The 13,092-nt window shown below is 43.9% G+C and overlaps 1 protein-coding gene across 1 annotated transcript in view; it reads left to right on the plus strand.

Annotated features, from left to right (window-relative positions):
* LOC110978517 (DNA-directed RNA polymerase I subunit RPA1-like) overlaps window positions 1-13,092 on the plus strand; it is a 26,050-nt gene continuing 12,958 nt past the window's right edge. The window contains exons 1-18 of the mRNA XM_022233574.2: window positions 1-206; window positions 573-790; window positions 1,105-1,232; window positions 2,114-2,342; window positions 3,510-3,770; window positions 4,391-4,617; window positions 4,962-5,153; window positions 5,916-6,056; window positions 6,904-7,124; window positions 7,547-7,679; window positions 8,243-8,326; window positions 8,712-8,850; window positions 9,012-9,126; window positions 9,514-9,706; window positions 9,903-10,079; window positions 10,609-10,728; window positions 11,469-11,599; window positions 12,029-12,194. Of these exons, the coding sequence (XP_022089266.2) occupies window positions 622-790; window positions 1,105-1,232; window positions 2,114-2,342; window positions 3,510-3,770; window positions 4,391-4,617; window positions 4,962-5,153; window positions 5,916-6,056; window positions 6,904-7,124; window positions 7,547-7,679; window positions 8,243-8,326; window positions 8,712-8,850; window positions 9,012-9,126; window positions 9,514-9,706; window positions 9,903-10,079; window positions 10,609-10,728; window positions 11,469-11,599; window positions 12,029-12,194 (2,826 nt within the window). The 5' untranslated portion in view covers window positions 1-206; window positions 573-621. The remainder of the gene's footprint in view (window positions 207-572; window positions 791-1,104; window positions 1,233-2,113; window positions 2,343-3,509; window positions 3,771-4,390; window positions 4,618-4,961; window positions 5,154-5,915; window positions 6,057-6,903; window positions 7,125-7,546; window positions 7,680-8,242; window positions 8,327-8,711; window positions 8,851-9,011; window positions 9,127-9,513; window positions 9,707-9,902; window positions 10,080-10,608; window positions 10,729-11,468; window positions 11,600-12,028; window positions 12,195-13,092) is intronic.

Here is a 13,092-nt window from a genome sequence, read left to right on the forward strand (position 1 = left end):
AAGTAATTTGAACAAAGCCGAAGTTGATGCTATTTAAAGATAAATCGACTGGTCTCCGTTCTAATGTGTATATTCGTAGTTCAAAGGACATTGTGGGGACTGGGAACTAGCCTGAATGATTATACGTGCACACGTGCGCCAAATTGTCTCACTCAGGGAGGGGACTGTCGGCTGGACACCGAACACGGAATAGATGTGAACTTTTGGTATATTGTTGTTTATACTTTACTTTATCAAAGAGGGCTTGCATTTTTAATCTAGAGTTAGTGGGACGGAAATTTACAACCGAACAAGGGGTCTGCAAAATTATATTAAACGAAAAATCCCATTTAAAATTACAATCTTCAAATTGGACGTGATGGATGCCTGACTAAACATTGCAACAGTCATGACATCAGTCAACAGTGATGAAGGCCTGGGCCTATGTGGACTTGATGCGAAGGATTTCACATACAGACATCACTGATGTGTTTTTCCCTGAAGTGGAAAGTACAGGGGTTATTGTTTTTTGTGATGCTTAACCATGCTTAATACCTCCTTACACTTTAGAGGATAAATCTTCTCTTTTTCAGAAGTGTAGAGAAATTTGTACGTGCATGTACAAAGTGTGGAAAGTACACCATGTCAGCTTTCAGGAACAAGATTGCCAACAAGCGAATGCAGAGTGTGACCTTCTCATCCTATAGCAGTGCCGAGCTTTGTCATCTCAGTGTCAAGGAGGTCACAAACCCACGGTCATTTGACGAGTTGGGCCATGCTACCAGCGGTGGACTCTATGATCCAGTGTTTGGTAGGTTTCAGATTGTTGCATGGGCATCTTTTTTTCACTGAGGTCTGTCCCAAGTCGGTATGGCTCATCTGGCCGTTGTGTGTCTCCTGTTTCTTTGACCTGAAATTCCCAAGGGCATTCAATTCCTGTTGGATGACATACCAGTCAATCGCAGGTTCATCAAGTGCCATGTAAGGTACTTGTTTGCCTGTCTGAATCCTTTAAGAGCCCCTACACCTCCTTGTGGATTCTGATGGATCAGGCCGACGGGGGTGGGCTTTTATCAAATGTTTATGATGCATATTGATCTGTCATTCCTGTGTCGTCTTTTACAGGTCCCAGTGACCGCAATGAACTCTGTGACACCTGTTTCCTCAGCTCCTTGCACTGCCCTGGTCACATGGGCCACATCAGCCTGCCCTTGCCAGTATTCAACCCCCTCTTCTTCAGGCTTGTCTTCCAGGTAGCCCCTCCCCCCCCAAAAAAAAACTGTCTTAGATTTTGACATTTGAATCATTGTGCTGTTTTACCTGTTCTTCCCGCTGCAGACATGGATGAAAAAGCAAATCATTTGTCTTGATGTCAAGAGATGATGGAATTGTCCATCATTGTGGCAGAAATTCAAAGAACAGTAGTTGTGCATGGACAATACTTCTTAAAAGTACTTCTTCTGTCTGTGTCAAGTCAGGGTATCTAAAACTACTCATGAATAGACTTATCTTACAACCCCAGTTAGAAGCCATTAATTGTGCGCTAGCTATACGCATACTGTCAACTCCTATAAGAAATATTACTAATATACACATTTACCTTAAATTGAAGAGCGAGTGCAACATGAGCATTTGTGTGAGGCCAATTCGGATAATGGGTTGCAATAGCACTCAACAGATTAACTCATCCCTTGTCCCCCTTCGGAGTCTCTCTAATACAGCGTCCTGGTGAGTGCAACAAAAATGCAACACAGTTGAGAAGCGAACCCTGCTGAATGCAACAGAATGCGTCAAAACGCAGCATTGCATGCCGTACTGGACAAACACCATCCTGGGCCCTGTCACGTTATGCATAGGACTCGGCCACTTGTGTTCGCTGCTAAATGCAAAAGTACACTAAGCAAGCTTTTAGCACTTGTGCACTCTGTTGTATTTAGTGAGGATAAGGTATACATGTAGACAGATCTCCTGATGATGTGGGCCAACAGGGACATTGCAGTGGTGTGATTTGGCCAGACAGAAGGCTCACATTGGACAAGTTTTTAGATAACTGCTACAAACTGTTAGTCAGACTTCCCTGAATCTCAGTGCACTCTCCAACCTATCTCCTCTTTGCTCCTTGTCTCCGTCCCAGCTGCTGAGGGCCACTTGCTTAAAGTGCCACACCCTCCAGCCGCCCCGCTGGACCATGCAGCTGGTCAAGTACCAACTGCGGGCCCTTGATCGTGGTCTGCTGAACCTGATCGATCACATGGCCGACCTGGTGAAACAGACGCTGGCTGAGACAGAGGACAAGGACGTTGTCTTGGCCGACACTGTAGAGACAGCTCTCAGTGACTGCCTGGACGCTGCTCTCAAAGAAGGTACAACAAAGTCCAAGTTCTATCAGTGACCACTTGTTGACTGCCGGGCAATATTTCCATGGTAACCTGTGTACAACATGTATCCGGGGGACCATGCAATATTGACTAGTGGTTGACTGATTGTCACTGATGAACTTGGACAAAGTTAGCCCCAACCTCCCAGGCATTCTTGCTGGAAATTTTCCTGAATCCTCCAAAATCCTTTAATGTGCAAAAAGTGGATGGCACATTATATTTACATTTTCAAGGAACATCATGTCCCATGAAAACCAACGGTGGCTGGGCCCTCTCTACCTCAATCCTACAAAATCCTCCAAAAAGTCATGGTTGATTTTGAAGGATCTGGGTTTGCACTAGTTTACCACAAATCTTGGTACTGGTAACGTGGAATTGTTGAATGTTTGATTGGAAATACAACTATTCAAAGACCAAAATATTGACATATCCATGCCGCCAGGACCTGCAAACCAGTGTTGTAGTCAAGCCCTCCAACTCCGAGTCCCTCTGGTTCAAGTCCAAATCCAAGACCAAGTCTGGAACCCAAAATCTGGTCCAAGTCATTCAGTATTAAAACCAAATGTTCTACTGTGAAGCAAATGGCCCGAGTAATGAATAGACATGCCTTGGGCCTGCATATTGCAGAAATTTGGTCCCACATGTAATCAGTAATTGAAAAACAAAGAAGAGGACTGACATTTCCCAGCTTTCATAGTTGTTCCAGACGTAGTATTTTACAAAAAGTAAATCTCCACATGCTTACAGGGAATAAAAGCTACATAAAGAAACCAAGAAAAGCAGAACACTTTCATACATGAAATAACAGAGCATGTAGAGTCACATTTCTTGCTGTCAGAGTGTGTTCAGGGAAGCGTTCCTAGGGTTTGAAACAATATTGGAGATACTGTTTGAGTTTTCCATTTGATAATTTGACATTTAAAGGATGCTAAGAATAACGAAACAGTCATTCTTGTGTGGCTTCATGCTGGACTTGTGCGGAGTCTCAAGTCTCTTGGCCCTATTTCAAGTCCAGTAAACACAAGTCTCTCAGAAAGTGGACTTAAATCATACCACACATAAAATGAAATGGCTTGAATCAATTTGATTTAAAACATTATCATTATTATCATTATTATTTAAATCATCACTGTTTGTCTTGAATGATGCCAGAACAAGACCAGCCATGCCACCTGCCCAAGAGCCGTCACATCCAGGACCGGCGGCGCCAACTGATCCAGGACTTCCTCCAGCAGCACCTCCTGCCCAGGGGCCGCAAGTGCTACCGCTGCGGGGCTCATATGCGGGACATGCGCAGCGAACACAACTCCCGCATCCTGACCAAGACAGGAGAGAAGAAGACCACACTGCTGACGGTCTTCATCTCGCCGCAGGAGGCCCGGACCCACCTGCGCAAGGTCATGAAAAAAGAAGGTGGGTAGAGTTGAAGGCGATGACCGCTTGGTCTGTTCAGCTCCCTCACGCTAGACGGGTGGCTTGGCGTCTTGTGGACACCCTGTGGGCCATTTTGAACATCACGCTTTGTTAGACAAATGCGTGTAAAGCTTGAAACCTCAGCAACTTAGCAGCTGTTTTTCACTTCAAGGTACACGTAAACTTGGACAACCAATTCTCAAATGCTGACTGAAAACCTAGCTACCCCCTCCCCAAAAGCCCTTCATTATATTTAAAAGACTTTCTTCTGCATCCGTATACCCCCAAAAAGTGGTCATGCTATTTAGTGTCAACAAGCATCAACACACTCAACTAGCGTCAGTAAAGCAAAGAAAAGGAGGCTCTGGCTGGAAATATTTCGCTTGCAACTGTGGTGTTTTTGCATGAAGCCCCTACTTAATGCCTTCAACAGTCACGTGTGTAGTTTCAAGCCGTAGCCAAGTCAGTCGGACACAGTCACATGATATTCCAGCTTGGCCACTTTTCCTGGAATCTATCAACAAACTCATTGTGCAGTCGCACCTTGCCTTTTTATGGCACAGAATTTGCGGATGTGCAGACCTTTATCATGAAATCAGCCGTTGTTGTCTGTACCCCAGGATCTATACTCAGATGTCTCTTTGGCATGCTAAAGGCCGTGGAGTTTGATGGAGACAAGGAGAACTCTGAAGCCACGGAGGAGACCACTGATGAAATCCTCCGCCTCACGGAAGACGCCATGGATGAGGCTGAGGGGGGCGAGCAGACCGATGAGGTGGAGGAGCGATCGGCCGCAGATCTGTTCTTTCTCGATGTCATCCCAGTGATACCCTCCAAGTTTAGACCGGTGAGTTCTGTCTGTCTTGGATGTAGGGCTGAAGAGTGCCTGACCACCCTCTCCTCTGATCTACCTCGCTTGATTAACGGCTCTGCTCTCCGCCATGAACTCCTCGTTGAAGGGATGCAGTCATAGATTAGTGTTCAGTTGCAGCACAGTACAAATGCCAACAGCTTCACTTTATTGAGGAATACCAGCCTCCTGCGGTGATCTTTTGATCTTTCCATTTCTCCCTCAACTTTGCCTTGGGGAAATAAAATGCCCAGCTGGTCACCTCAAGAGGCTGTTTGCACCGTACCAGGCATTTAAATGTTCAAACTAATGCCAGATGACCTGTGTTTCGGTTTGCACAGATTACCGGTGTGATGGAGAAGAAATTTGACAACCCCCAGACGGCCAACTTGGCCAAAGTGCTGAAGGACTGTCAGACACTGAGGGTACTGCTACGGATAATGGGCCGACAGGGGGAGGAGAGGCAGCAAGGGGAAGAGCAACAACAGGGGGAGGAAGGCAGCAAGACCAAAGAGCAGGAGGAAAATGACAAGGTAGAAAAATGTATGCTTAATGTTATTGCTATTTGTAACTTGGTTCAGTGGTTTGCAGTTTTTCTAAACCTGAAGTCTCCGGTATTTTTTCAAGTCCAGCGCAAGGATTTCAAGGATTTTGCAGGATAGAGGAAAACAGAAAAACAGGAAAACCAGCCACTATCAAGCTACAAAATGCACCGTTGATTTTTCTTAACATTGGCAGATTTTGGAAGATTAGGAACGTTCTTGGCAAAAATGTCCAGGAATTAGGGTTAATATACCTAAAATATAATGACATCATGCTTATGTACAGTATGCTTTGTTTAACCCTAACAGCCCCCAATCCTCCGATTTCAATACGATTAATAATCTTGGGGGTGGGGGGGATGAGTAGGGTTAAGGGGCCTGGGGGCTTGGTGGATTTTGGCCTACCTTACTGTCAGATGGAAGCATACATGCAAACAAATCATGATGGTCTAAGTCTATTAAAGAAGGGGACATTCTCGTTGGTCTCCTGCAGATCTCTTTGTCATGCGATAATAGTCTTCACAAACTTGCGTTGCCCTGGAAAAACAGGGCAATGACACCAAACATTTCAAGTGTTGCAGCGTTTCACCCAATAAAGGAGGGTGAGGACTTTTCCCCAAATCCTTTTCAATAAAGGACTTTCCCCAAGGTTACCATTGCTCAAACCTATCTTTATAAAAATTTGCCCTCTGGAATAAATTAGATGTAACAGTGACCGTGTTCATGGAATTGTTGTTATTGTGATCTTTGCAGAGTATATTGGCGTCCATCCCAGGCAAGACCAATGCGGAGAAGCTGCAGAATGCCTGGGTGACGCTGCAGACCCATGTCAACACGGTCGTGGACAGCAACCTTGACAAGCTGTCACGTGACAAGCAGCCAGGAATCAAACAGGTAAAAGTGCCCAGCTCAGGGCCGGAGTTTAAGTCAAGGAGTTGGCCACAGTTGGAAAAAATGCTGAGATTAAAACTGGCAATGAGCTGTAAGTTCATGGAAACAAAGTTCATATATTCGTCTCCCAAATGTGCCATTTTATATTTCGTGTGCGCATCAATGCATAGTGCAAAGCACAATGTATGCAGTGGCACCATTATAGAATGTGTAATGTTGTGCATTAGAATTGTCAGTAAATATTCTTTAAGAAACTAGGTCTCTGATCAAGAGGGCTACAGGTCATTGTTTTACAGTAGACTTTTTTTTCCCATATCATGAGGTGTAAATATTAAACAGAACTGGGTTGGCTCATTAGCGTGATGCTGTACGCAATGGGGTATTTTTTTTTTTCAAAAAACTGTGTTCCTGAGGAGGACACTTTGCCTTGGTCATCTCTTTCCACCAAGGAGTGATTGAACGCTGGCGAGGGCAAAGGTTCCAGGTAATTTGGAGTCTTGCAGTTCATCATTAGCGGCTGACTGCTTTTTTATCCACAAAGACTAAACAATAATCCTATAGTGTGTTATACACCGGTAACCAGTGTTGTATTCGAGTCATTCAAGTCCCTGTAAGTCCATCACAAGTCAGTCAGTCGTAGCTATTCAAATGATCTGTGATAAAAGTATTCCTTTGTCATTGGTCACCCTGTTACTTATGACTGGACTTGTGACTGGACTTGTGAAGGGACTTGTGATGGACTCGAATACAACACTTTCAGTTACCCTCACTTTGCTTCATAGCAGAAGCATTTATTGGAATTGGAATGATTATTGCACTGGAAATTGATGTTGGATCTTGCTTTTTTCAGCTGTTGGAGAAAAAAGAAGGCCTATTCCGTAAGCACATGATGGGCAAGCGTGTCAACTACGCCGCTCGCTCTGTCATCTCTCCGGACCCTTACATCAACACCGACGAGATCGGTATCCCGGAGATCATTGCCAAGAAGCTGTCCTATCCCCAGCCGGTCACCGACTGGAACGTGCGGGAGCTGAGGGAAGCAGTGATGAACGGACCCAATGAGCACCCTGGGTAAAATTAAGGTCTTCTTTTTTTCCATGGAGAGAAAAATTATTTGCAGGAAAGAGTCTTGTACATCTTTGTTCCCTAACCACCTAGACTGGCCTGAACCCTTGCTACAACCACGACAACTCTTTGTTAGATTTATCATTGTCAGAAAAGTAATCTTCTGAGAAAAACCGTTGATGTGTAGTTCCATGTCAAACACTGAAAAGATACTATCTTTAGAATAAGGTGTCTGTTTGACTACTTTATGAAGAATTAGCATGGTAAATCTTGACTTTTTTGGGCAATCATTTTAGGGCATCAAATTCTGTTAACCTTCAGTATTTTTAACTTCATAGCTTTGATTTTTGTGGTACATATTATATAATTCTTTGGATGTGGAGGACGATCTCACATTTTTTTTGCTGGATTGTCACCTTGCTATGCAGGGCCTTGCTGATAGAGAACGGAGACGGCAGTCAGATGAGACTGAGCGCTTGGAATCACTCCCAGCGAGAGGCGGCCGCTAAACAGCTCCTGGTCCCCAAGAACATTCACCACGGACCCAACTGGCAGAAGAAGGTATGTTTGGTGAGAAAAACAAACCTTGAATTGTTTGTTCCTGCGGTCAGCAGGTACCAGAGTATTGGATGTCAGTAGGAATTTGAACACTTATAGTATGCTCACAGTCCAATGTTAGATTGAGCACAAGCCACTGAACATTGAGCCTTTCAATGTTGATACCAAAGACCTGAAGTCTCCAAGGATCTTGTCTTACGAGGCTGGACATTTTCACCATCAAAGCGTTGCTCACGCTACCAGCAAGCAGCCACAGACCTCAGCATATCTACCTACATATACACGACATTGCCTGTTTTCAAAAACTGTCCCAAATACTACCGTTGGGACGGCCAGAGTACTTAGATGACTGTGTATAGAGTACCAAAGAGTGGCGTCATTTGGAACCAGGACGTGTAGTGCAGATGAATGCAGCACGTGTGTGTGATGGTTCACGCGCTAGTTCTTGCGCTAATGCATGTTTATACACACAATCGTGCGCATGACGTATTCACTCCGGCACTCTATCAAGACCATAGTGTTTTCGGTATTTGATTCGTGACTCTTGTCTGTTGTTTGTTATTTAGGTTCACAGGCACATACGAACAGGAGATATTGTGCTGCTGAATCGCCAGCCCACACTGCACAAGCCCAGTATTATGGCTCATAAGGTATTGCCTCAAGCCCACATTTAAAGCTACGGTTTGAAAGTAAACTTCATCTGAGGTTCTTTAAACCTAAAAGAGCACATTTTCATTTTGTTCTAGTCGGAAAAAGTTGCAGTTGCTAACCTTTCACATTTTGAGAATCTCACGGACTATCTTCAATTTGATTTGATGTCTTTTTAAATGTTCTAGTAGTTTGCACCCGGTGTCTTATCAGGGTGAGTTGCTACACAATCAAAACTGACGTACAATCTTGGAATTGTCATTCCCTGTTTAGTGTTCATTACATCGTGCAAAGGTTTGCCTCGTATCCAAGTCCATACACATGCTGTCAATGGTGGGTATGTTGGAATGAACACTATCTCAAGTTGGCTCTGTGATTTCTTCACAGGTCCGTGTGTTGCCCGGCGAAAAGACGCTGCGTCTGCACTACTCAGCCTGCAAGACTTACAACGCAGATTTTGATGGAGATGAGATGAACGTGCACTTCCCTCAGAATGAGATCGGCAGGGCTGAGGCATTCACTATTGGTAGATTATTTGGATGAATAGACAGACATTTTTTTCAGTGGGGTGGCATCTGTGCTGAATACTGAAACTGTTGGCAGGTCTTGCTATCAGGCATTTTTGAGATGGCACTTTCATGTCACTGTAAATGCAAACCAGACAGGTTTGTCTTTTTCATTTGGCAGCCAATACCAGTGAGCAGTACCTTGTTCCCAAAGATGGCACCCCTCTGGGTGGACTGATCCAAGATCACATGGTGGCAGGGGTGAAGATGACAGTCAGGGGCAGGTTCTTCAACAGGTAGGTACCTCAAAACTTTGACCAACAAGTTTCCTGGAGATGGACTGGTACCTCTCTAGATGGACTGGTTCCCCTCTACTGGGACTGGTACCCCGTTGGGTAGACTAGAACCCCTGTAGGTGAATCGGTATCCCTCCCGGTGGACTGGCACCCCTTAAGGTTGACTGGTACCCTTCTATATAGACTGTTACACCGCTGGGTGAACTGGTACCCCTGTTACTCATCTAGGTGGAAAGATGCCACTCACGGTACCCCTGTAGGTGGACTGAAGCACCTCTACGTGGACTGACACCCCTCTAGGTGGACTGGTACCCTTCCAGGTGGACTGGTGCCCCTGCAGGTGCACTGGTACTCCTTTCTGTGACAGTTCACCCCCTTTGTTTCCAGAGCTGACTACCAGCAGCTAGTCTTCAGTGCCTTGACGGACCACCCTACGGAGATTCGTCTCCTGCCACCATCCATCATGAAGCCCGCCCAGTTGTGGTCCGGCAAGCAGGTGATATCCACACTGCTTCTCAACGTCATCCCTGAGGATTTGCCAGCCATCAACTTCAAGGGCAAGGCCAAGATTGGCAGTAAGGTGGGTCTTCAGCACTGATGAAATTTGCCTAGGAAAAAAAGGATGAGAGTTCATCATTCCATTCAGCATCCCCAAAATTTGCCTTAGATTTGGTTTCTTTAGTGAAATTCTCTTTTAAATGCATGCGTCGTCTTAAAATTTCCTCCCGCCAAACCCTCATCCGATTTTCTTGTGATTTCTTTTACTTTCTCTTTAGTCTTGGACCCAGGTGAAGAAAGGACCTCAATTGACTTCCAGCAGGGGCACACCCCTAACAGGGTTATCAATGACAGAGTCTGAGATCATTGTGAGAGGAGGGGAGCTTGTATGCGGGGTACTAGACAAGGCCAACTATGGAAACACCTGCTATGGTTTGGTGCACTGCTGCTTTGAGGTATGCGTATATTAATACCAGAGTATTGCTTTCTTGTACCATAGTGCCTTCGGGTTAAGGACTGAAAAGTTCTCATGACCACACTGAGTGTCATAGTATGGTTAACCTCTAAAATGTGCAATGAACATATATTTGAGAATGATTGTAATGAGTTTTTAATGAAAAGTGTTTGAGTTCATTTCATATGAGGAAATATTGGTGTAATTCTCTTTATCAAATACCAATAATGATGATAATTTTTAAACTATTTATAACACTACTGTCAAAATAGATTTGTGGTAAAGTGTTGAAGAAATCTATCAGCAGACCAAATTTGAAGGAAACAGCATTTCTGTTTTTGATTTTAAAGCCAGTCCAATTTCTAACACAGGCTCTCAGAAAGTATACAGTGTGCAGTGCCAATAAAAAACATGTTGACAAAAGACAGAGTTTTTCCTGACGGAAATTCGTTTTGCCGATGGTGATAGCTCTCGGTTATTTGTCCAAAGTTTCCCAACAGTCAAGTGAGGTTGGCTTGTTTATTTTACAGTTGTACGGAGGACAAGTTGCCGGGAAGCTACTGAGTTGCCTTGGGAGGCTGTTCACAACGTTCTTGCAGCAGTTCACTGGCTTCACGCTTGGCGTTCAGGACATCCTGGTCACAGAAAAGGTACAAATGTTTCCCATGGTTCCATCAATTACGACAGGGTTGTACGTACTTAGATTTTGATATATACCATCTGTTTTAAGATAGTTTTCCACCAGGACAGATCCAGAACCAATTTTTTTTGGGGGGGGCCAACAAAATTGGGATTTTTAATGTAACTTTTTTATGGCCGTCTTGAGGCATGAGGCTACATTTTGGGGCTCTTTACAATTTTTACAGACCAAAAAGTACGCCTTTTTCTCATTATTTTTTCAAAGAAATGAAAACTTTGGCGCATTGCTAGGGGAAGGCATGACCTCCTTCGGCCATAAATTTACATCTCCCCAGCGCAAATCCACCTTTGAAATAGTTCTTTGTGGTACCCGCTGCTACATCTAATTCAAACCATCCAGCCGACACCGGCAAGCTTGGTGGTCGAGTTGTCAAAACGTCTGCACTATTAAGCCGGAGGTCATGGGTTCAAGTCCCACCCGAGTACGCTTGTGGTTTTTCTTACAAGCCGTTGGGGGCATACACGGAGTATACAGTGTTAAAATACACGTTGGGCAGGGCAAAATCCAAAATTAATTTACATCTCCCTGGCGCAAATCCATCTTTGAAATGACTATAAATTTCTCATCAAGTATATTCCTGTAAACTCATGTATTTGCCCATAATAGAGAGTTGTCATATGGTAATCATTTCAGTGACATGTCACCTGCTTTTTATGAAGATGTTCCTCTGTTGTTCTATCTCACTCCCAGGGCAATGCCAAAAGGAGGAAGTTGATCAGCAAGGCCAAAGGCATCGGGCCTGAGGTTGTATCCAATGCTCTGGACGTAGAGGATGCCAGCAACTTAACAGCACTGAAGGAGAGATACGAAGAAGCGCACAGGTTGGTAGAATTCAATAGCCAGTTCTCAGAAATGGCCAGTTCTCAGACTTCTCTGATTTGTTGAGTGAGGATTGTTACCTTGCTACAATGCCAGCAAGTGAGCATGTATCCTTCTTGGTGGAAATACTTGACTTTATTTAAAGTTCAACATTAGAAATATGCCAGGCTTTGAAATTCAAGGAACACTTTCATTATGCATTTCACACTATGCACTGAAATGCGCAGACAAGTTGGTGGAGAGTCATGAGAAGGGGCATAGGAACTCTTCAAACCACCATTGTCATCGTCACAGCGCCCTCGTCCAGTCATGCATAAGAGTTTTTACAAGTGATAGGTTGTGTATAGCTGCCGTGCCCTAACCACCTCCTAGTGTGAACTGTTGCACCTACGAGGCCAATTAAATCTGCCTGCCACACTTCATTTAAACAGGAAATCTGACGACACGGAGTTGCGAGAGATCGATCTGAAGATGAAAGGACAAACAGACAGATTTACTAACGAGATCAGCAACGCCTGCCTATCCAAAGGGCTGGAGAAGGAGTTTCCAGACAACAACCTACAGCTGATGGTGCTGTCGGGGGCCAAGGGGTCTCAGGTAAGTCAGTGTCCGAGCTTTTCACCCAAGGATGTTTATGGAGAACTGGCCAATTACAAAATCGCAAACGAGTACAAGAGAAATAAATCATTTCCGAATGGGTTTAGAATCAGGCAAGCAATTTTTTCTTGTATCAGCTGATTTCCTCATTTTTCACTACTCAAGTGTGCCATTACCAATAACAGAATGCTGTAAAAGTCTGTTGCAGTGTGGATTATTCTGATTTCATGTCCGAATTTCCTAATGCATGCCTGCAGGTTGAATGCTTAGGTGCGCCTGACTTTTATATTGAAAGTGGCTTTCAAAATCAAATTTTCCAGAAGTTCTTTATTTTGGATACCATAGTTGTATCTTCTACCATTGATCCTGGACCACAGTTTTACCGTGTTGTCCGTTGCTGTTTGCTTAATAAGACATTGTCATTTGTTCAAGCAAGCATTAGTTAGAAAGACGGCCGAAGAAGATTCATTTCTTCAGCATTTTTGCATTTGTAATGTATAGATGACATAAAGGATTGCATAAGACTTTATATGATTGTGCAAGACTTGACAGGATTGCATAAGACTTTATATGATTGTGCAAGACTTGACAGGATTGCATAAGACTTTATATGATTGTGCAAGACTTGACAGGATTGCATAAGATTTTATATGATTGTGCAAGACTTGACAGGATTGCATAAGACTTTATATGATTGTGCAAGACTTGACAGGATTGCATAAGATTTTAAATGATTGTGCAAGACTTGACAGGATTGCATAAGATTTTATATGATTGTGCAAGACTTGACAGGATTGCATAAGACTTTATATGATTGTGCAAGACTTTACAGGATTGCATAAGACTTTATATGATTGTGCAAGACTTGACAGGATTGCATAAGACTTTATATGATTGT

Source organism: Acanthaster planci, linkage group LG12 (assembly GCF_054643075.1).
Source record: "Acanthaster planci isolate LZ-2023a linkage group LG12, COTS_SCS, whole genome shotgun sequence".
Classification (NCBI taxonomy): Eukaryota; Metazoa; Echinodermata; class Asteroidea; order Valvatida; family Acanthasteridae; genus Acanthaster; species Acanthaster planci.